At 46.0% G+C, this 24,420-nt stretch overlaps 1 protein-coding gene across 4 annotated transcripts; it reads left to right on the forward strand.

Moving 5' to 3' along the window:
- LOC140206750 (NACHT, LRR and PYD domains-containing protein 12-like) lies at positions 1-24,242 on the forward strand. 4 transcript variants are annotated; one of them, XM_072274950.1, is made up of 13 exons: positions 1-327; positions 7,698-7,853; positions 11,486-11,587; positions 15,654-15,820; positions 17,434-17,605; positions 17,704-17,769; positions 18,826-20,581; positions 21,149-21,235; positions 21,391-21,561; positions 21,717-21,887; positions 22,047-22,217; positions 22,373-22,540; positions 22,705-24,242. In XM_072274950.1, the coding sequence occupies exons 3-13, from the start codon at positions 11,578-11,580 to the stop codon at positions 22,790-22,792; spliced, it is 3,027 nt and encodes a 1,008-aa protein (XP_072131051.1). In that variant the 5' UTR covers positions 1-327; positions 7,698-7,853; positions 11,486-11,577; the 3' UTR covers positions 22,793-24,242. The 4 variants fall into 4 exon arrangements, with proteins under 4 accessions (XP_072131051.1, XP_072131050.1, XP_072131049.1 ...); XM_072274949.1 differs by having other exon boundaries at positions 1-274; XM_072274948.1 differs by lacking the exons at positions 1-327; positions 7,698-7,853; positions 11,486-11,587 and having other exon boundaries at positions 12,155-15,820.
- The last annotated feature ends 178 nt before the right edge of the window (positions 24,243-24,420 follow it).

Below are 24,420 nucleotides of genomic sequence, written 5' to 3' on the forward strand. Positions count from 1 at the left end.
TTAAATCTTCCAAGAGATGCTGCTTGGCCTGCTGCGTTCACCAGCAACTTTGATGTGTGCTGCTTGAATTTCCAGCATCTGCGGAATTCCTCGTGTTTCTGTAGCATTTGCGGGTTTTGCTTCCGAGGCCCCGCCCCCGTTCTGAGACGCGATCACTTTTCAAATACTCGCAGTCGCCGGATGGGCGGTGGTTTTCTTTCGATTGTTTGTTGAATCGGATCGGCGGCGGAGAGTCGGGGGACGGATCGCTGTCTGCGGGGCAAAGAGATCATCGGTGAGTATTGAGGCCGGTCCTGAGCGAAGGACGAGACCGACAATTTCCCTTCGGTGAGTACTGAGGCCGAACCCGAGGAATGACCTGATGTTGGGCGGTGAGTTCCGTTAACTTCCCCCGAACTGGAGGCCTCGTCCCGCTTCCAGGATATAACCTGCCGGGGTCGGTCCCGGTTGTGGGACATTCACACCGAACCGCCTGAGATGAGCTGCCCCTCAGTCCTTGTTACTTTGGTCCTAGGAACAGGATGAGGTGGCGATTCTGGGACTAACCCTTTCCGTTGAGTTTTACCTGGGAAACTTTGCCTCCGTCACTCGGCCCGGTAGCGGATCCAAACTTCACCTAGATCGATGCCTGGGGTCGATAATTGTTTTACATATTTCCAACACACTGGAAGCGACCGTTCGGCCTGTTGTATTCTTGCAGACACGAGGGTTAAACAGAGTAATCGCAGCCTCGGAACGCAGCTCCACGTGTATGAGTAGTTTCATCTTTCCCTGTTCAGACAGGACAGTGAGATCCAGATCTCTCACGTACTCTCGGGGGACTGGGAAGTTTATTTCCATCTTTTTTTTTTTCATGGCTACGACTCGCCGAAATGCTAACAATGTTTCCCGATATATTGCCCTATTAATGTGAGAATTAAGTCTTGTTCATTTATCTGGGTTTCTTGGAAGAAGACGTGAAGTATATCTGGATGGATACTTTCTGTGGTGCGTTTGTAAAGCTTGTTGAGTGGAAAAGGGCATATACCAAAATTCTTAATGTTTGTTCTAGCTTTGTTAATTTACAATCTGTTATCTACTAGTATGTAGTATTAATTCAGAATCTATGTATTGCTGGAGGACCATCAGAGATTGTCCTTGATCCCTTTTCCCACCTGGTTCTATCTGGTCTTTCCCTACCCATCTTATACAGTCTTTGTTCAGACTGTATCCCATCGTCTCAATGATATATTTCAGCAATCTTTCCTCTAACCTTTGCCTTCATTGTGAACTGTTGTTTTGCACCTCAGAGTTTTCCAGGAATAGGTTTTTGATAGCTGGAGCTACCAGAGGTTTAATTGAGCACAGCATTTAGCAGGGTACGAAGCAGCCATTACAATTTTAGTTTCACCGTTACAAAATGGTTGCAGTGTTAACCTTTGTCATAATGAGACTTGTAGCATACGGTGAATTTGTTGTTTCCTTTCTCGGTTATTTTTGTGAGCCACATCCTCTGTTTCCAGAGTAACAGCTCGTCAGAGGTGCAGCAATTGTTGCACTTTTTTATCGCGCTGTGGTCACTGCCGCTCAGCGTGGAGACAGTGGCCTCGGGACCAAATGTAACAGAATGAAAGCGGGAGGAAAGGATGCTGTGAGCATTGACTGCATGGAATGAGTTACACCAGGGTCAGAATGAACTTACAAACTGGTGGGGGTGGAGTGTGTTGCTGACATTTTGCAGTCAGTTACTATCTGTGCATTAAATTGAAGTGGGGGGTGGGAGTACAGTTGTAAGAAATTTAAAGAAGGGAGAAAATATTGGAAACATTCAGCAGATCGGCAGTATCTTGGGCAGTCCCACTTCTGAAACTGGGTTTGCCATCATTTGTCCTTTCATAGACGCAGCCTGGTGTACTGCGTTTCCAGCATTTTCTACTTTATAATTTTAAATTCTGTTCCTGCTACACTGTGGGAAACATGAAAGCCAACTGTGCAGGGCAAGATCCCACACAGCGATAAGATAGTGATCAAATGTGCTCCGTTTAGCTGCTAGAGGCAAGCTGAAGCCCCAAACAGCATAAGAAGGCAGCAGAAAGGAAATTATAGACCAGTTAGCCTGAACTCAGTGGTTGTGAAGATGTTACATTCAATTGTTAAGGATGAGGTGATGGAGTACTTGGGGACACAGAACAAGATAGCACAAAGTCCATGTGGTTTCCTTCAAGGAAAATCCTGCCTGACGAACCTGTTGGAATTCATTGAGGAGATTACAAGTAGGATAAACAAAGGGGATGCAGTGGATGTTGTATATTTAGACTTCCTGAAGGCCTTTGACAAGGTACCACACATAAGGATACTTGCCAAGATAAGAGCCCATGGTATTACAGGAATATTACTAACATGTTTCGAGCATTGGCTGGTTGGTCGGAGGCAGCGACTGGGAATAAAAGGATCATTTTCTAGTTGGCTGCAAGTGACTACTGGTGTTCTGCAGGGGTCGGTGTTGGGACCACTTCACCTGTGAGTCGGCTGGGGTGATATACTGCGTCCGGTGCTCCCGATGTGGCCTTTGATATATTGGCGAGACCCGACGCAGACTGGGAGACCGCTTTGCTGAACACCTACGCTCTGTCCGCCAGAGAAAGCAGGATCTCCCAGTGGCCACACATTTTAATTCCACATCCCATTCCCATTCTGACATGTCTATCCACGGCCTCCTCTACTGTAAAGATGAAGCCACACTCAGGTTGGAGGAACAACACCTTATATTCCGTCTGGGTAGCCTCCAACCTGATGGCATGAACATCGACTTCTCTAACTTCCACTAATGCCCCACCTCCCCCTGGGACCCCATCTGTTACTTATTTTTATACACACATTCTTTGTCTCACTCTCCTTTTTCTCCCTCTGTCCCTCTGAATATACCCCTTGCCCATCCTCTGGGTCTCCCCCCTTGTGTTTCTTCCCGGACCTCCTGTCCCTTGATCCTCTCGTATCCCTTTTGCCTATCACCTGTCCAGCTCTTGGCTCCATCCCTCCCCCTCCTGTCTTCTCCTATCATTTTGGATCTCCCCTCCCCCTCCAACTTTCAAATCCCTTACTCACTCTTCCTTCAGTTAGTCCTGACGAAGGGTCTCGGCCTGAAACGTCGACTGCTCCTCTTCCTAGAGATGCTGCCTGGCCTGCTGCGTTCACCAGCAACTTTTATGTGTGTTGCTTACATCTCAAACTATCAGCCTGAGTACATCTTTGTTCTGTCATCTGCCTATCCTTCCTCAGAAACTCCCTACAAGCTGTCTCTACTTGTGCACCAACCGCCCCGTCCTCTGTCTCTTCACTTGTGTTTCCAGCCCCCGCAAGTCTAGTTTAAACCATCCCCAATAGCAGGAGCAAACCTCCTGTAAACGTAAATTTGCTGGATAAAAATAATGACAATACAAAAAGATCGTTACTTATCTTTTCACCCGTTTATGTCTTCGAGCTCAGCCGGTGAGTGAACTTCGACCCGACATCAGGGAGAGAAAGTTCTCATCTCCCCAGCGGTTCTACAAGTTCACTGCCTGATGTCAGAATTGTTACAAGTTATAAGGCCTCCAATACAAAAGAACAATCAGTTTGATAAGCACCCCAGTCAAGTCAATGGACTGTTGATAGAAAAGAACAGTCAGTTGCATAGACACTCCAACCACCTTAATTAGAGAAAGGAATGTCCTACCTGGTTTCTTGGAGGTACAACTTAACTACAAAGATAAAAACATCCGTCAAATTTATGCTTTAATTAAGAAAGGAATGTTCTGTCTGATATCCATCAAGTACCGCCTTTTGTCAAAATCAAAGGGTGTGAAAAGACAGAAGACATCTTATGTGGATCTGGGTGAACTTTAACCCTTATCTCGCCCCAAAGAAAGCAGCTGTGAGACATTATTCAAACTCACTGCAGTCACAGACATAGTCAGTACTTAATCCATTGTTGACAGGAATCTCAGAATCCCCCATTTCGTTCAACTTTATCACTTCCTCCCAGGATATTAGTTCCCCTCCCGTTCAGGTGCAACCCGTCCCACTTGTACAGGGCACTACCTCCCCAGTAAAGGATCTAATGATCCAAGAAACTGAAACCATGCCCCCTGCACGATCTCCTCGGCCACCCAGTCATCTTCGCTGTCTTCCTGATCTGACCTACTCTCGCTCATGGCACCGGGAGTAGTGCAGTAGATGTGATCCACATGGATTTTAGTAAGGCATTTCACTAGTTCCACGCAGTAGGCTTATTCAGATAGTCAGGAGGCATGGGATCCGGGGAAGTTTGACCAGGTGGATTCAGAATAGGCTTGCCTGCAGAAGGCAGGGGGTGGTGCTGGAGGGAGTACATTCAGATTGGAGGATTGTGACTAGTGGTGTCCCACAAGGATCTGTTCTGGGACCTCTACTTTTCGTGATTTTTATTAACGACCTGGATGTGGGGGTAGAAGGGTGGGTTGGCAAGTTTGCAGACGACACAAAGGTTAGTGGTGTTGTGGATAGTGTAGAGGATTGTCGCAGATTACAGAGACACATTGATAAGATGCAAAAATGGGCTGAGAAGTGGCAGATGGAGTTCAACCCAGAGAAGTGTGAGGTGGTACTCTTTGGAACGACAAACTCCAAGGCAGAGTACAGAGTAAATGGCAGGATACTTGGTAGTGTGGAGGAGCAGAGTGATCTAGGGGTACATGTCCACAGATCCCTGAAAGTTGCCTCACAGGTAGCTAGGGTAGTTAAGAAAGCTTATGGAGTGTTAGCTTTCATAAATCGAGGGATAGAGTTTAAGAGTCACAGGATAATGATGCAGCTCTATAAAACTCTGGTTAGACCACACTTGGAGTATTGTGTCCAGTTCTGGTCACCTCACTATAGGAAGGATGTGGAAACATTGGAAATGGTACAGAGGAGATTTACCAGGATGCTGTCTGGTTTAGAGAGTATGCATTATGATCAGAGATTAAGGGAGCTAGGGCTTTACTCTTTGGAGAGAAGGAGGATGAGAGGAGACATGATAGAGGTGTACAAGATATTAAGAGGAATAGATAGGGTGGACAGCTAGCGCCTCTTCCCCAGGGCACCACTGCTCAATACAAGAGGACATGGCTTTAAGGTAAGGGGTGGGAAGTTCAAGGGGGATATTAGAGGAAGGTTTTTTACTCAGAGAGTGGTTGGTGCGTGAAATGCACTGCCTGAGTCAGTGGTGGAGGCAGATACACTAGTGAAGGTTAAGAGACTACTAGACAGGTATATCGAGGAATTTAAGGTGGGAGTTTAAATGGGAGGCAGGGTTTGAGGGTCGGCACAACATTGTGGGCCAAAGGGCCTGTACTATGCTATACTATTCTATGTTCTAATCTGGAGTTTACTACCTTGGAGGTCCTGCTCTTTAACCTCCTTCCTAACTCCCTAAACTTCCTGCGCAGGGTCTCTACTACTCTCCTGTCTATGTCATTGGCTTCAACAGTCACCATGAGCTCCGGCTGGCTCACCATCCGCTGCAAGAATATTCTGCAACCGCTCAGAGACATCTTGGACCGTAGCACCTGGGAGGCAACACACTATCCTGGCGCCCCTATACTGCCACATAATCTCTTATCTGTTCCCCTAAATATCGAGTCCCCTATGACGATTGCTCCCCCAGACTACACCCTGCCCTTCTGAGGCTCAGAGCTGACCACAGGGTTATTGGTCTGGCTGCTGCTGCCTTGCCTTGATAGGTCATCCCACTTAGCAGGGGCAAGGTTCCTGAGGGGAATGGCTGTAGGGTGACCCTACACTCACTTCCTTCTCCCTTTACCTCTCACGGTGTTCACCCATCTACTCTCCGAATTCTGCACTCTGTGTGTAACCGCCTGCTTAAATGTCATATCTGTCGGTTGCTCTGCTTCCCGCATGATCTTTAGTTCATCCAGCTCCAGCTCCTTAATTCTGTCTTTCAGGAGTTGGAGCTGGCTGCACCTCCCACAGATGAGGTCATTAGGGAGGCCATCAGGTTCCATGAATTCCCATGTCCTACAGGAGCATTCCGCAGCCATATCAGCCATCCTGCCTGAACTATACAATGGGCAACCACGACCAAATCAGCAATAATGAAAGGAAAATCTTTCTGACCTGTTTCTTTGGCCTCAGTTTCTTCTCATCAAAGCCTCTTGGGCCAAAGCATGATGATCCTTGTCTCACTGCTGGTCTGCTCCCAACAATGGCTCTTGTCTTTTCTGTACTCTTATTTAATTCACAGTGCTCTGCTCCCTCCGCTGACTGGGCCTCTGGAATGTCCGAACGCCCATGAAGCTCTCCTTGTTGAAGATGCACGTCAAGACATCAGCGGCCTGAGTACTTGGCCTAGTATGTTTTCTGTCCTAACAGGGGTTGAATCTCTGCGGAGTCCTTCTCTTGTCTGCTGTTGTTACAGGCAGTTGCTACTCACCTGTGGGCAGTAGCTTTCATTGCTGGTTTGTGTTACATGACTCAAGGCGTGGTTTAGAATGCCAGGGAAGGTGCTGCCACTGGTACAGTCAACGTTACATTTACCTTGCGAAGTCTGTAACACCCTTGGTCTTATTTCCCAAGGCTGAGGAGTTGAAAGCTGAAGGGCCCATATGCAGAAAAGTGGGGAGATTTTAGAGACCTGAGAGGTAATCTCAATATGCAAGGGTACTGAGTACCTGGAAAGAGCAGATCAGTGTTTGGATTGTTGGTTATCCAGCTTGGGTTCAGTAATGTCAAGGTTTGGAAATTTCCACTCACTGCCGCCTGTCTGTGAGCAGGTGGAAATTAAAGAAACACTCAAGTTGCTAGAGAACTTAAATAAAATCAGAAATAGTTCGAAGCCATTCGATTCAGGGTGTTGGACCTGAGAAAATAAACTCTCTTCTTCTCTCTGCAGGCGTTCTTTATCTGTTCAGTATTTCTTGTATTTGACATTTTTGGTACATTCCTGGAGAAAGGATTTGTGGAACACTCAATTCAGATGCATTGACCCCAACAGGGATTTCAGCCCATCTACTTCATGCTGTTCTGGCCCCATCTACCTACACTCAAACCATAGCCCTCCATACCTCTCTCATCCGTGTACCCAAACAAACTTAAATGTTGCAATTAAAGCTGCATCTACCCGTTGTACTGGGAGCTGGTTCATGTTTCACACCACTGTCTGAGTGAAATGCTTCCCCTTCAGATTTCCCTTAAATATTTCAATTTTCACCCTAAATTCATGACCTCACCCAACCTGCATTCACCCTATTTATAACATCAATATTTTGTATATCTCCAGCAGGTGTCTCCAACTTGAGGTCCATGGCATTAGAAAGATTGTGAATCCCTGCTAGGACCGCTCTGTATTCTCCTATGCTCCAGGAAATCAATTTCTAGTCTGTTAAACTTACCCCTGAAACTCATTTCCTGAAATACCATCAACATTCTGCAAATTTCGATTCACAGTATTTTTTACAACTTTAGTATTAACATTCCAATTCCTCTTTTCAATACCCTGATTTATTAAGCCCAAAACTCTCTTTACGACTCTTTCAAGGAATTATGGATCTGTATTCCCATGTCAGTTTGCTTTGTCACACATCGCAGGCCCCTACCATTCACTGTATAAGTCTTGAGTTTTGTTTTTGGAAATTTTGAACAGAACTGTTTTTTTTTCACCTTTGTATTATTAATGTGCTTCAATATCTCTCTGAATAAAGTGATCCCTGCAGTGAAGAAAAGCCCACAACGGGAAGCAAACCATAACTGCAGATGAGGGAACAGCAACAAGCGAACCAGGCCAAGGACTGAGAGCATCAACTGGAGAGACCCCTTCTGACTCGGAGTTTCAATTGATTCAGCCAGGACGGAGTTTGGTGAGTCTCATTTACTCAAACTCTTGTCCTTTAGACATGACGTATATCTGTACGAAGGAGGATATGAAATAGTTGGAGTGAGGCTGAATATGCCCAGAGGTACAGTGACGCCTCTTGTCAATTCTCCTGTTATCACTGCAGATTCGATAATGTTCTGTTAGCAGGCCAGCTCTTCAAAGCCACTGACATCTCCTGTGTTTCCTCATTTCAATGTCTTGCATCCTCTAAGAAGGTTTTAGTCAGTTCTATTGTTACCTTGTCTGGCTGTGTTACATCATAATCATCTCAAACTACCAGAGATGTAGTAGTACTGTCCTGTAATGTTCTCTGTTCTCTGGTTGAAACATTTATGTACATGAAAGCTATTTACATTCTTCAAATGTTAACCTTTACTTGGAATTTCAGATTTTCTAAGGTTAAATTTGCTTTGTCTGAATGTAAGATGCAATACATGATTTCAATATGATAGAACATTGCAATTTCTGTTGTCATCTGTTCCTACGCCCAACGTATTGTATTGTTTAAAATTAACCTGTTTTGGGGACACTCATGTTTTAAGTGAGGTTGAATGTGATTCAGAGCAGGCCTGTGTCAGGGATCAGGTGAAGGAATGATACTGGGCGGAGTGTAAGTATATTGCGCTTTGGTGTGTTTTCCCACTGCCTGGATGGAGATGTTTACTGACTTGAGCTGTTGGTACGTGGACTGACTCTGCTGCCAAACTCCAGCACCAGACCATGCTGTAAGGTGTTATGGCGTTTCATTAAATCAAGTTATTGCCTCCGGACTTGTGATTGCGAGCACAGAAATTCTTAACTTACCAGCATGATCATGTGGAACTCCTGACAGTTCCCTGGAAAATCGGATTGGTGTGGTCCCATAAAGCAGAAAGTAATTTGATACTGCAGTATTGACCTGCAGAATAATATTTCTTCGTTTCCCTGAGTATTCTCTCGGTGAACTTTCAGGAGCACCCTGCTGTTGTGTACTGCAAGTAATTTCAGACAGTAGACAGGTAAAATTTGTAAATTCAGCCAACATAAGCTTTCCTACAATTTGACGGTAGAGAAGAACCAGCAGAAGCCCCTTTGAAGATATTTGCTTCACCGTTAGACTCCGGAGATTCTCCGTAGCTGGCAGGTAGCTAAATTCACTTTGTAGTTAGAGAAGTGCAGCCAGGACAGAACAGTCAGACAGACAGTCAGAGGTGGAGTAGTCACTGGATGATGTTCTGATGGACAGGATCTACCAACATTTGGATCGACAGTCTGATAAGGAATCAGCATGGTGTAGTGCATGGAAAGTTGTGTTGGAAAAGCTAAGTAAAAGTATGAATGAGGGTACGCTGGGAATATGGGTCATTGGACTTCAGCAAAGCCTTTGACAAGGGGCATCATGGCAGATTTGTCCAGAAGATTAGGCCCTATGAAGTCCAGAGGGAGCTCGTTAGGGGTATTTGAAATTAGCTTGAAGGAATGAAGCAAAACGTGGTGTTTGAAGGTTTCTCCTCAGAATAGGGTGCCACATAGCAAGGACCATAAGACCATTAGGCATAGGAACAGAATTTGGCCATTTGGCCCGTCGAGTCTGCTCCCCAATTCAATCATGGCTAATCCTTTCCTTTCCATCTTCAGAGCCACTCCCCAGCCTTCTCTCAGTAAGCACTGATGCATTGTTCAATCGGGAACCTACCAGGACCCTGCCTCCAGTGGTATCAAATTCCACAAATTTACTCCGGTTAAATAAATTACTCTGCACTTTTGTTTGAAGTGGACACCCCTCTATCTAGAGTCTGTGCTCTCTTGTCTGAGACTCCTCACCATTGTCGGAGACTCCCCCCATCATTCCTTCCACATCGACTCTGTCTAGGCCTTTCAGCATTTGAAAGGTTTCAATGAGATCCCCCCTCATTCTTCTAAATTACAGCGAGTAAAAACCCAGGGCTAACAAAGCCTGATAACCTTTTCATTCCCAGCATCATTATTGTGAACCTCCTCTGAACCCTTTCCAATGTCAGCACATATTTTACAGGAGGAGTCCAAAACTGTATTCATACTCAAGGTGAGGTCTTACCAGTGCCTTTTAATGTCTCAGCATCATATCCCTGCTCTTGTATCCTAGACCTCTTGAAATGCATGCTAACATTGCATTTGGTTTCCTCACCAATGACTGTACCTTTAAGTTAGCCTTCAGGTTGTTCTGCACGATGACAAGAAGTTCCTTTGCATCTCAGATTTTTGGATTTTCTCCTCGTTTATATCTACTACCAAAGCGCATGATCTTGCATTTCCAACATTGTATTTTATTTGCTGCTGTCTTGCCTATTCTCCCATTCTGGTAATCTGTCTAAGCCCTTCTGCATCCTACATGCTTCCTTAACGCCACCTCCCCCTCCGCTACTCTTTGTACCATCTGCAAACTTGGCAACAAAGCCATCTACTCCATCATCTAAATCATTGATATACAGCATAAAAAGAAGTGGTGCCAATATTGACTCCGTGCAGAACCCCACTACTCACTGGCAGCCCACTAGAAAAAGGATCCCTTTATTCCCATTCACTCCCTTCTACCAATCAACCAATGCTGTAAATATGCCAGTAACATTCCTGTAATATCATGTGTCCTTAACAGTAGGTTTACAGTTGAAACAAAATTAGGAATGCTACTAATAGTGAACATTATCATAGATTGCAGGGAATGTTGCTCAGTTTGGGAAATAGGCAGAGAACAGATAAATAGATTGAATTAAAAATACTTATTGGAAGTTTTGGGAAATGAAGCAATGCAGTACCGATGATGTGTGTGGTAGGGCATAAGGTAGCGTAAGGGAACAGAGGGCCCTAGCAGTACAGGGTACAGAGAAAGATGTTTGGCTTACTGGCATTCAGTGGTCAGGATTGAGAAGAGAGTCTAGGACATCTTGTGCAGTTGAGTTTTGTGAGGCTGCGCTTGGAATACATTTACGGAAAAGTTGTGGTTAAACTGGAAAGAGTATAGAGAAGATTTACAATGATGTTGCTAAGACTAAAGGCCTGAATTACAGGAAGAGGATAACCAGGCTGGGTCTTTACTTCTTGGAAGACCAGGAAATGAATAGAAACTTTAGATACATGCTTAAAAATATGAGAGACAGAGATAAGGTCAACATTAAATCTTTTCCCGATTTCAGGTGAGACCACAACTAGGGTAACAGATTAAGGATTTGGGGAGAGGTTTAAAATGGGCATGAAAAGCAACGTTTTCATGCAAGGCACGTGATTATGTGGAGTGAGCTACCAGGGGATGTGGATGAGGCAGACACAATAGTATCATTTAAGATGCAGTGCAGATGGGCAGATGGAGTGAAGGGACTTGGAGGGATATTGACCCATCACAGGAAATTGGGACCATCACGGTCCTCACTGTGTTCAACGTGGTCTCCTTAGGTTGAAGTGTCTGTATCGGCTCCATCGCTCCATGACTATCAGTAGGATGTACCAGAAGGCACTGGACAGGCATAGGAACGTGGTGTGGAAGTTGATATTATTGGGGAATGCTGGCACCCTAAGCCAACTACTGCAATAATGCAAGAGATGTTGTCATATTTGCAAAATAAGTGTACTGTCACTCTCTGCTTGTTGTGTAATTCATAGCCTCACCAGCAAGTGCGGGTTTGCTGTACCAGGACCGAAGATCAGACAAGAAGGCGGCAAGTGACCATCAACAGTCGTCGGTCAGAATCGGAATGGCTACAGGTATGATCACTAGGATCTTTATAATTAAACTTCTGTCCCATTGGTACACAATAGTTCAGATGAAGAAATGTATACAGGTGCAAACAATGCTCACAGAAGTGTCCTCATTGATCCCATTGATAAAGTATCTTTGAGTAATGAATCAATCCATTGGTTCAAGCTCAGGAACTGATACCTATAATAGTCGAATGACTCCGCTCACCATGCAAAGCTTCACCTGAGTGAAAGTAGCAGGAGATCCTGAATCAGATGAATGTGAGTGAAACACAGACAAGAGTATAGCTGTTGTTCTTCAGGTAACAGTCCAAGGAATAGCCCATCTGTTTCATCACCATACAAGCCCTGATGTGGAAGAACGGATATGGAGAGGAATTTCAAATCTCATTTCGTAAATCTGGCACCAGATGATTGGAGTATTTTCAAGAGTTCTGGGATCAAGTGATATGAATACAGTCTGTATTTTTGAAGGTCCCTTTCCTGTGGGTTTTCATAGTTGCACAGTGGCGATGTGGAGAGCTTCGGGTAGTCTGTTTTCCGTGGCCAAGTTAGAAAATACTTCCAATGGCGAATGACCCACGAAAGAGCTCATTGCAGATAAACCATGCTTACAGATATACGGTCTGTTATAATGCTTTAATGCATGAATAAACACAAACAATATTCTGATGCTGGAAATTCAGAACAACAGTCACACTCAAAATGCTGGAGAAATGCAGCTGGTCAGGCAGCATCCATTGAAATGAATAGAACTCTGCGTTTTGAGCCGAAACTCTTTCAAAGGACTGGCCAAGGAAAGTCAGTTCTCATGAAGGTCATGAAGTTCTCATCCACCTTGGATAGTTCATTGAATCTGGCTGTAAATCTACTCCCAGTGTATGGGCACAGGCAAAACAGTACAGTGCAAGTGGTGAGGACCAGGCAAGTATGGTCAAGGGAAATGGAGGAGTGCATACAGGACTTATAAGACCTGTATACTGAGGGCTGGATAAGACCATAAGAGATCAGCGCAGAATTTGGGCAATCACCCTGTCGGGGCTTCTCCGTCACTTGATCCTGGCTGATCCATTTTCCCTCCCAAATCCTGCTTTCTCCCTGACTAATGAAGAATCCATCACAATCTGCTTTAAATATACTTACTGGCCTGGCCTTCACAAGTGCCTGTGACAATAAATTCATCCGATTAACAACCCCTTGTCTAAAGAAATTCCTCTCCATATCCGTTCTAAATTGACTTGCCTCTATTCCGAGGCTGTGCCCTCTAGACCTGGACAACCACTATTGAAAATACCCTTTCCATATTCCTCTATAATAGGTCTTCACCCCTCATTTTACTAAGCTCCCATGAGTACTGGCCCAGAGCCATCCTGGTATGATAACAATTTTATTCACAGTGTCATTCTCATGTCATCTTCAATATCAGCACATCGTTTCTGAGACGGGTAATAAAACTGTTGATGAAACTCCAACTGAGTCCGCACCAGTGCCTTATAGATAATCCTCATCGCATCCTTGCCTATACATTTTAGTCCTCTTGACCTGATTGCTGACAATGTATTTCCTTCCTCACGACCGACCCAATCTGCAACTTTAGGGAACCCTGCATGACGATTTCCAAGTCCATTTGCACCGCATATTTTCGTAATTTTTGCCTTTTAGAAAATACTCCATGCTTTTCTTCCTTCTTAAAAAAGTGTATAACCATTCTCAGCTCTCCAGAGTTTCCCCATCTGCAGCCTCCATGCTTCTTATATAGTATTCCTCGTCCCCCTATATTTGCAAATTTGGCCATAAAGCCATCAATTCCCTATTCGAAAGCATTGATATATAATGTAAAAACAAGTGTTCCCAACACTGACCCATGCGGGACATCACTAGTCTCTGGCAGCCAGCTAGAAAAGCTCCCATTTATTCACGATCAACCAGTCTTCTCTCCATGCTAGTACTGTATAATTCATTTAACACTGTGGGCTCAACTTGTTAAGCAGCTTCCTGCACGGCACCTTGCCTTCTGAAAATCACGGCATTCACCAATTCTTCTTTGCCTATCCTGCTTATTATTTCCTCTAAGAATTCCATCAGTTTGTTCAGGCAAGATTTTCGCTTTAGAAAACTTTGATGACTTTGACCCATTTTATATCGTGCCTCCGTGTACCCTGAGACCTCACCCCTAAGAATCGACTCCCAACATCTTCCCAAGCACGGAAGTCAGGCTAACTGACTTAAATTTTCCTTTATTCTGCTTTTCTCCATTTTTTAAGTGTGAAGTGATGTTTGCAACTTTTTAGTCCTCCAGAACCATGCTAGAATCTAGTGATTCCTTTATGGTCATTACTAATTCCTTCACAATCTCTTGTTGTTCAGGGGTACAAGGTGGAATCTGCTGTGCCAGGGTCTCTGGCACGGTCGGCTGCTGAACGATGATGCCGTTTTATAAAAAATAATTTACTTTTACCATTGTAAACTTAAATTAATAAGTAAACTCACAAGTATGTTTTTTTTTAATTTTCAACATTGATATATACAGTATTCGTACTACTAAAAGGCATTTGAGGATGCCCAGTTTTCAGGCCGTGTGAACATTCTCTGCTCAGAGCAATGGTCAGTCAATACAGCTGTTTAAAACAAACGGAGGGAAAGTTGCTCTCAAATTTCTACAGATGTACTGTGAAGAGCCTTTCTGACTAGTCGCATCAATATCTGGTATGAAGGACCACTGTATAGGATCGGGGATAACTTTGCACACTCAGTCAGAAACATCATGCACACTGTCCTACCCAGCATCAAGGTCACTTTCAAAAGACAATACCTTAAAAAAAAGACCCTATCCGTCCTGTATAGACCCCTATCACCTATGACAACCCTTCTTCTCGCTTCCATCAATGAGGACGCACAGGAGTGAAGACACATACTCAAACTTTTAGGAAACAACTTTCGCTCCACCATCACTGGAATAGTCAGTATTATTCCTTAGATTCCGAAGAGCCATGGAGGAATTCCAATAAAACATCAGTCGGTGAACTTGTAGAGAAACTTCCCAGGGAACCGTGCTACTTGTATGGGGTCAGCACGCAAGGTCATGTTTTGTACAGTTGACTGACACTTAGGAGGAGGACTGATGAAGGGAGGACAGTGAATTTTGCATACAAAGATGTTAGTGAAACTTTCAAAATATCCCTCAAATGATTATGCACATCAGGTGCTTGGAGAAGTGCAAAATTGTCTTGGCCACACAAAACAGGTATTGGCGGTGAGGCCGGGAGGTCTGTGAGCAGTGGTGCTCTGCAAGTTTCAGTGACGTCTGCTGTCTGTGATATTATCAATGACTGGCAAACTCTAATGACTCTGATTCACACATTTACAGAAGATACAGAACTTGGTGGAGTTATGGATATTTGAAACATTTGTGAAAGGACACAGTAGAATATTGACCATTTATAACTATGAACAGAGAGATAGCAGGCGAATTGATGGACAAAGCGATTTGTGGGTACATGTGCATATCTCTATGAAAGAAACAAAACATGTCGACCGATTGTAAAAACGAACTGCAGCATCAGTCGAGAGTTGAGCCCAAATGTGGGAAAGACATGCTGTTGCTGTAAGGAACTTTGATTGGGGCACAACTGCAGTTTGTGTGGAGCTCTGGTTTGTACATTAAAGAAGAATATGGAGACTCCGGAGAAGGTGCAGAACAGTGCTGTGTGAATTAGAGGATCAGATGTAAGGGGAGACTGGTGGCGCAGTATCTAAAACTATCAGAGGCACAGATTACATGGACACTCAAGTCTCTCACTCAGTGTGCAACAGTCCTAGCCAAAAGGCATGAGTTCATGTGAGGGCGTCGGAGGGGTGATTGTGCCACGATATTTACGATGCAGCTTTTACACTGGGAGCATCATTTAAGAGATTATAAAATAGGCAAATGGACAGGCAAGGACTTGAGGTATAGAGACCATGAACATGCAGATAGTAGTGGATCAAGTTGACATCATGGTCGACACAGACATAGTGATACAAAGTGTGTGTTCCTGTGCTGTACTGTTCCATGTTCTATGTCTGTTCACAGATCTGAACTCCGCAATCTCCACCTTCTTGTCAAATTGTGATGATCACCAACTGCTCCAGTTGACGAGATTCTACATGGAGCGACTGGAGCAGGCGATTGAAGAGGGTGTGGAGGGTCTCGGCCTTATGTTAACTGGCGAGGATCACTTCACCGGACGAGAGTATCACGTAAGTGAAAGGGAGACCGATAGATTGAGTGTCGATTTTTCAACAGACTGACAGACCCGATGTAAACAAACTGGTCTGTGTGGGTCAGCAAGGCAGCCCGGGGCTGCATCCACACTGAGCCTTTATGCGGTAGATACACGTTCTGACAGGAGTCTTGCCAATGATCTGACACAGTCATTTTTAGTCTGGTTAGGATACAAACAATGATTGACAGCTGACTGTTGGTCATGTGACATGCGATGGGGACTGCCAGTGGATAGGGAATATATTAATCTGTCTGTCTTTCCAGCATGTTTCCAATGCTTGACCTCACTGGCCAGACAACAGTGTTTCCTTGAATTCCACAATCAATGTGCTGATCCATGCTCTAAGCTCATCTGCCTTCCCTACAATACAGCTTGCATTGAAATAATATGCATCTTGGAACATTAGTTTCACCATGTTCATCCTCCAGTGTCCTGACTTTGTCGGCTTAACAACATGTTTCCCAAACAACCACTGCACTGTCTGCTCTGGTTCTTCATCCCCTTGCAATTCTAGTTTAACCTGACTCCCCCGCCCCGCCCCATGCAGCGCTAACAACCCTTCCCGCAAGCGTATCAGTTCCCCTCCAGTTCAGGTGCAAAACGATGTATGCACAGGTATCATCTCCCTTGGAACAGAGCCCAATTATCCAAACATCTGAAGCCCTCTGTCATGCACCATCTCATCAGCCACATGTTAGACTGTATTATCATCCTATTTCTGGTGCGTGGTACGGGTAGCAATCCCGAGAACACAACCCTGAGATCCTGCCCTTTAACGTAGCACCTAAATCCACGAACTCACTTTCCAAGACCTCATCACCCTTCATTAGTAAATCATTGGTACAGATGAGGTCAAAGTCTGTTCAGCCTCCATCTTATGAATGTTGTGGACTTGATCCAAGATTTCCCTGACATTTGCAACATACCATCTGGTAATTTCATTTTCAGTCACGGACCCTTCTGTCTGATGTCCTAACTATTGAGCTCCCATAACTTCAGCTCAGCAAGTCTCATCCCATCCCTTCCTAATCTAAAAGCTAGACTCAGTACCGGAGACCTGCTGCAATGGCTTTCCTCTGCTGGGTCATACCCACTTCCCCCCACCCCCCTCTACAGTACACGGTATACCTGTTATTGAGGTAAGGGACCACATAGGTTTTCTGCACCTGCTGCTTATCCTCTCACCCCAGCCCGGCAGTCACCCAAACACCCCTGTCCTGCAGTTTGGGTATAGCTCCTAATCTCATCCGGTAGGAGAAGCATTCCACTGGTCTGTATCATCAAAAATCTCTAAATCTTCCATAACTCATCACCAAAGCCTCTCTGACACAACGCTTCAACTCCCCACTCTTAACTATAGCCACTCCGCTTAAACCAAACTACTTTTTTACTGGCCCTTACCAAGTGCAAAATTAGCCCGTAGTCCCGACTGACCCAGCTCACCTTTTAAAGCCTTGCTCCCGCAACGCACACTCCAGTTACTCCTCTGAATCTGTGGCGTGCAGAATGTGCTGGGTCAGTCCATGTTCAGGGTAGATTTGTAGCCATCCCTCCGCTCCTCAATATGTTCCCCGTTGTTCATCACAGAGCGTGACTGAGCTCGCAGGGAAGGGAAACCGAGCGGGTGCTTCCAAACTCCTCCTGGATCTGGTGATGGAGAAGGGCTCCGGGGCCTGGAGGGTGATGTGGGAATCCTTCGTGAAACTACATCACCATTTACCGAAGCTGAGCAGAATATTGGATGAAATACGGGAACGTGGTAGGGTGAACAATACACTGTGTGTTACAGATGTAAATGCTAATGAATTTACAGTATTACACAGAACAGACTTCATGCAGGTTAATCTGTTTGAACAGGTGACGCCCAGTTCGCCTACCTGAACACAGAGCGGGGTTTATCTGAAGTGCCCATGCATCTGAAAGGTAAGCGATGTAACGGAAATCTCAGAGTCTGTTTCATTCTGAGAGTCTGAATACCTGTCTTTTGCTACCTGTTTAGAGACTGTCAGAACCTGGGAGAAGGGTTGTTGTTGCTGTGGCTGGAACACAGGAAACCATTTGCATTTTTCACAACATCTGGCACCTTCCAGGTCTCAGCCTGTGTACCCAGAGGCCTCTGAGATTCATAAACAGATGCGCCTGTCTGTAACACAGCAAACCTTGGTGATCCCCATTACCCAGCGCCGAATATCCCGAGATCTAGCAAAGCTGAAACCAGCCGGTTCTATTTGGATCATCCAACTCTGGCAGAGGAAGTCTCACACCTCAGAGTTTATGCACCAGCTCCCCAGAGCAGAGGGGACTGTAAAGATGTGATGGGGATGTATTACCTGACTTCATGTACTAGCTCCCCAGAGCAAAGGGGACCGTAGAGGTGCACTGGGGCTGTGCTGCCTATGTTCATGTATTGGATCACCAGAGTAGATGAGACTGCACTGGTACTCTGGGGGTGGGGGGGGGGGGGAGGGGAGGAGGAGGGTGCTCTATCGTGACTGGCTCAACCTAGAGCAGGAAACAGGAATAGTGTTCCTTTTCCATGACTCAGTACTGACAGCTTAAACCTAAAGGAGTGTCAGGAGCATCAGGTCCATTGTGAGAGAAGTGAAAACAGGAAGAGCAAGTGAATCCCCCCCGCCCCACACTTACCCCCTGTGGTGTTGCACAGTTCAGCAGAGTCTGAGCAGTGAAACCAGCCTCTCCACACAACACTCCCCTTTGCAGAATCACGTGTGCACTTGGTGCTGGCTGTAACACCAGGGAATCTGCAAACTATGAACAGAGGGGAGAGTGGTGTCTTTAACAGCGAATCTGAATCAGATCAGAAATGTTTCGGGCCATAACTCATTTTCAGACGCTCTACCACTGAGCTCCCAATTTCACCCAAACAATGTCTTTAATAAGTTTTTTTTTAATTTGGAAAAATATGTTTGGTGTTCCGTGTTCTTCAGGGATTGACAACCTATTTCTGTACATCCTCAGATGTTCGACAGAAACATATGGAGACTCTGCAGGAACAAACTGAAACACTGAGAGTGAACACGATCCTGATGAGGGAGAAGGTGAAGATTTTCCAGCTGGTTGATCGACACGCTGAGCTCATGGTCATTTCTACTGTTCGAGATCGGACACTGGTGGAACATGAGCTGCTGGCAAGAGGCAGAGACCACGAGGAGTGGAGAGACAAACATCTCCGCAGAGAGCGGGAAAAAGTCCGGGTGGATCAGTTATTCAAGAGGAGTTTTCTTCAAAAATTGAAGAGTTCTTTTTATGGAAAAAAATATGGGATTTCGGCAGCAGTGGCCGGAGTCCCAGGGATCGGGAAAACAACAATGGTACAAAAGATTGTTTATGACTGGGCCACGGGGAAAATATACAAACAATTCCATTTTGTCTTCAGTTTCAAATTCCGAGATTTAAACTCCATTACCTGCAGAATAAACCTGAAAGAACTGATTCTGCATCAGTATCCCTACTTTGGGAATATCCTGAGACAGGTCTGGAAGAACCCAAAGAGGCTGTTGTTTATATTCGATAGTTTGGATGAATTCAAGCACAGAATCAATTTTGCTGACAGTCAGGGAGACACAGAAACTCAGGACACATGCACAGATCCTGAATTCAAGTGCAAGGTGTCGGACATTGTGTACAGTTTAATCCAGCACAAGCTGCTCCCAGGGTGTTCAGTGCTGGTGACCACCCGTCCCGCTGTGTTACATTTATTGGAAAGGGCAGAGATCAGTGTCTGGGCTGAAATCCTGGGATTTGTTGGTGATGAACGGAAGGAATATTTCATCAGGCATTTTGAAGATCAGACGGTGGCGGCAGCTGTTTTCAAACACGTGGAGGAGAACGAGATCCTGTACACCATGAGCTACAACCCCTCCTACTGCTGGATCCTCGCTCTGGCACTGGGCCCCTTCTTCACACAAAGAGTCAGGGTCCCGCAGCGAGTTCCCAAGACCATAACCCAATTATATTCCTACTATATTTACAACATCCTGAAAAACCATGGCCGTGAGATTGAGAACCCCCGTGATGTGTTACTCAGGGTTGGTCAGATGGCCCTCAGAGGAGTATTCGAGAAGAAGATTGTGTTTACAGATGGAGATTTGATCAACTACAGTCTGCAGCCTTCCCAGTTCCTGTCCGGATTCCTGAAGGAGCTTTTGGAGAGAGAGGATTCTGCCCGGTGTGTGGTGTACACATTCCCACACCTCACTATCCAAGACTTTGTAGCTGCAGTCGCACAGTTCCTGAATCCACATCCAGGGGATATCCTGAAATTCCTCACAAAAGCCCACAACTCAACAGATTGGCGATTTGAGGTATTTCTCCGTTTTGTTGCTGGTCTCTCCTCCCCAATGACAGCTCGGGGCCTGGAGGAGTTTCTGGGTCCATTTCCTCATGAAACAACCTGCCGGGTGATTGACTGGGTGAAGGAGGAGGTTAAACGCCGGAGTGGAAACACATGGAGTGAAGCTGGTAAAAGGAGCCTCCTGAACACATTGCACTACCTGTTTGAGTCTCAGAATCGTGCATTGGCTCAGGCCGCACTGGAATCTGTGGAAACACTTTCATTCAGTGGAATGACACTGACCCCGATTGACTGCGCGATCCTGTCTCATGTCATCAGACTCTGTGATACAATAAAACACCTCAATCTGGCTGGCTGCCACATTCAGTGTGAAGGAATCCAGCGGCTGGGACCCGGGCTGCACAAGTGCCAGGAGTTGAGGTAACTTTATTTATTTCTCACTCTGAGCTGTGAAATTGTCCCACTGTGTTGTTTCAATGTAAATGAAGTTGGGTAAACTGTCGTAAATATGATTGTGAAGAACTGTGACAAATGCCATCCCCCTACGTCCTGTGGGATTTCTCTTACTCATTGCCCTTTTCCAGTGGGATCTCTCTTCCCCATCCTGCAGGTTCTATCTTTCCATACTTTTCCTCGGGTGGTGTCATTTCCCACCGACATTTCCCCATTCACAGATCTTCCTCACTGTGGTACATTCTCCCACCCTTCATCCCTGTCCCTCCTGACCCTCTCAGGTCAGGAACACTTTTCTAACCAGCAGGGAATGAGACAGAGTATGTGGAGTTTACAGGGTCACACGGACAGACTACATTACTGACATTCGGTGAATACCCTGGAGCTGGTCAGTGAGGGACATTGACAATGATGGGAACTCCGATCAGTGATTTACTGACTGGTTTAATGTTTCCTGAAATATCCGAGTAGGAGAAATTTGCTCAGCGCACAGTATGAATCACTTTGTTCATGGATTTTTCTGTTTGTGTTTAGACTTGGTGAGAATGACCTGGGAGATTCAGGAGTGAAACTGGTGTCTGCGGCTCTGAGGAACCCGGAGTGTAAAATACAGAAACTGGAGTAAGTACCAGAGTCTGGGAGATTGTGTTTACTGTCACTGGGTGTCTGACACTGAACATTAATGTGATCAGTAATTGTGTTACTGATAAACACTGGGGATTTGTACCGTCTCCTGTCTCTTTGTGTCCTTCACCCTCACCCTCTCTCATTTCCAGGTTGGATGAGGTCGGTCTCACAGGTTCTGGTGCCGAGGATCTCGTCTCCACTCTCAGTACAAACCCATCACTGACGGAGCTGGACCTGAGTGCTAATGAACTGGGATATTCAGGAGTGAAACTGGTGTCTGCAGTTCTGAGGAACCCGGAGTGTAAAATACAGAAACTGGGGTAAGTACCAGATCGTAGGAGATTGTGTTTACAGCCACTGGGTGTCTGATACTAAACATTAATGTGATCAGTAATTGTGTTACTGATAAACACTGGGAATTTGTACCATCTCCTGTCTCTCTGTGTCCTTCACCCACACTCTCTCTCATCTCCAGGCTGGGGGCTGTCGGTCTCACAGGTTCTGGTGCCGAGGATCTCGTCTCCACTCTCAGTACAAACCCATCACTGACGGAGCTGGACCTGAGTGCTAATAAACTGGGAGATTCAGGAGTGAAACTGGTGTCTGTGGCTCTGAGGAAATCAGAGTGTAAAATACAGAAACTGGAGTAAGTACCAGACTGTGGGATATTGTGTTTACAGTCACTGGGTGTCTGGCACTGAATATTAATGTGATCAGTAATTGTGTTACTGATAAACACCAGGGATTTGTACCATCTTCTCTCTCTCTCTCTCTGTCCTTCACCCTCACTCTCTCTCATCTCCAGGCTGTACCGTGTCGGTCTCACAGATTCTGGTGCTGAGGATCTCGCCTCTGCTCTTGGTACAAACAGATCTCTGAGGGAGCTGAACCTGAGTGTTAATGAACTGAAAGATTTAGGAGTGAAACTGGTGTCTGCGGCTCTGAGGAATCCGGAGTGTAAAATACAGAAACTGGGGTAAGTACCAGACTGTGGGAGATTGTGTTTAGTCACTGAGTGTCTGACACTGAACATTAATGAGATCAGTAATTGTGTTACTGATAAACACTGGGGATTTGTACCGTCTCCTGCCCCTCTCTGTGTCCTTCATCCTCACTCTCTCTCATCTCCAGGCTGTGGGGTGTCGGTCTCACAGATTCTGGTGTCGAGGATCTCGTCTCCGCTCTCATTACAAACCCATCACTGAAGGAGCTGGACCTGGTATTCAACTCGCTGACAGACCGATCCGTCCCCGCCCTCCGCCGGCTCATAGTAAACCTCCCGAGTCTGGAGCGGATCCGGTGAGTGTTTGTGTTAATGTTCAAAGTGATAAACTATCAGTGGATCTGCGGGTTTTCTGCTGATATTTGTCTGTGAGTGTTTTTGAAACATTAGCCCCGGTCCCCTGGTACTGACACTGTTGTGTAATCTGTTTATTACATCTTTATTCTTCTGTCTGTTTCAGGCTGGACCAGAATCGGTTCAGTGAGACCGGGAGGAAGGAACTGAGACCTCTGCAGGGAGTCAGACCCGGACTGACAGTGATCCTGTGAACATCTGAATGTGTGAACAGCCCCGCCCGCGGGATGGGGACATTTTGCCCGATTCCCCACCCTCCCCTTTAACTCCCGCCCTTACCTTTAACTCGCCGCGCGCCAGGTGTAATTCCAAACAGTTTTAACGGAACTGGCTCCACGCTCGCGCTGTGGGGCGTTCATTGCGCTCCCGCAGAGACATAGCACTACCTCCTGTCCAGCGGCGCTGCTTCCGCCGGATGTAAGTGCTCGAGACCCCCCCCCCCACGTGACACCCCGGAGAATTACACGCACAGGAAGAGCCTGGGGGCTGGGGATCACTCTTGGACTCTGGTGTCACGGAGCAGGATTATCCCGGGAGAGAATCATTTTGCTCCCTTTGCTAAGCACGTTGCATTCGGCAGTCTGGCCTATATAATGATGTTAAATTGACACATACCTCGGCAGTGACACTGGATCTGCAGCGATCTCTGAAGTGTGATTTTATAACCATCGGTTCCTCGATGCAGAGTGACGGTGAGAAACGGGACTGGCTATTCAACCGGCCACTCGTTGTCGCCGATCAGTTAATTGTGTGTGACTGTGAGTGAGTCAGGAGTTGCTTATTTATTCCCACACGTCAGCAGCTCACACATTGTTTAATTTACGTTTGTGATGATGAATTCAATAAACCGCTGTAGCTTCCCGCCTTGGTGTCGGACTTGAGTCTCATTCGAGGAGAAACAGTGACCAGGGGTTACTACTGCCCCCCACACCCGGTGAACTGCAATAATGGGTCTGAGCACCTCACACTGGTACAGCAGCGTCTCAGCTTCAGGCTGAGGGATGTCATTCTGGTGGTGTCTGGTCCCCAGGATCTCTTCACTCCCCATCCCCATCCAGGCTGACACGCCACTCCCTCTCACCCAGATACTCGCACTATCCTGATCCCCACCTTCCTGCGCGCTTTCTCGCTCTCACAGTCAAAAACAACAAAGGAGATTAGAAGCTCATATACTGTATAATATCGGACCCGCGTCCACCAAGGTCGCAAACAGAAGGGAACAGAAGCAATCAACACGGGCTGAAGGACCCTCTGCACAGACCCGGCAAACAAACCCGGGGCCAGACAGAATCAAGCTTCCTCCGCACAGTCCCAGCTCACACTCCCGGGATCAGACACTGAGTGAAGCCCCCTCCACACCGACCTATCTCTCACCCTCACAATCATAGCCTCTCATAATCTTATACACCTCTATCAGGCCACCTCTCATCCTCCGTATCTCCAAGGAGAAAAGGCCGAGTTCACTCAACCTATTCTCATAAGGCATGCTCCCCAATCCAGGCAACATTCTTGTAAATCTCCTCTGCACCCTTTCTATGGCTTCCACATCCTTCCTGTAGTGAGGCGACCAGATCTGAGCACGGTACTCCAAGTGGGGTCTGACCAGGGTCTATATAGCTGCAACATTACCTCTCGGCTCCTAAATTCAATCCCACGATTGATGAAGGCCAATATACCGCACACCTTCTTAACCACAGAGTCAACCTGCGCAGGTGCTTTGAGCGTCCTATGGACTCGGACCTCAAGAGCCCTCTGATCCTGCACACTGCCAAGAGTCTTACCATTAACACTACCTGTAAAAGTACAACGAAGAAATAGGGAA

The sequence above is a fragment of the Mobula birostris genome, chromosome 13 (genome assembly GCF_030028105.1).
Source record: "Mobula birostris isolate sMobBir1 chromosome 13, sMobBir1.hap1, whole genome shotgun sequence".
Classification (NCBI taxonomy): Eukaryota; Metazoa; Chordata; class Chondrichthyes; order Myliobatiformes; family Myliobatidae; genus Mobula; species Mobula birostris.

What these genes read in the sequence shown, in the direction of transcription:
- LOC140206750 (XM_072274948.1), top strand. Translation starts at nt 15,542, where the DNA reads ATGAACATGCAGATAGTAGTGGATCAAGTTGACATCATGGTCGACACA. An exon ending in AGTGCCCATGCATCTGAAAG is followed by an intron (nt 17,770 to 18,825) that starts GTAAGCGATGTA and finishes GTACATCCTCAG; the next exon opens with ATGTTCGACAGAAACATATG. An exon ending in CACAAGTGCCAGGAGTTGAG is followed by an intron (nt 20,582 to 21,148) that starts GTAACTTTATTT and finishes GTTTGTGTTTAG; the next exon opens with ACTTGGTGAGAATGACCTGG.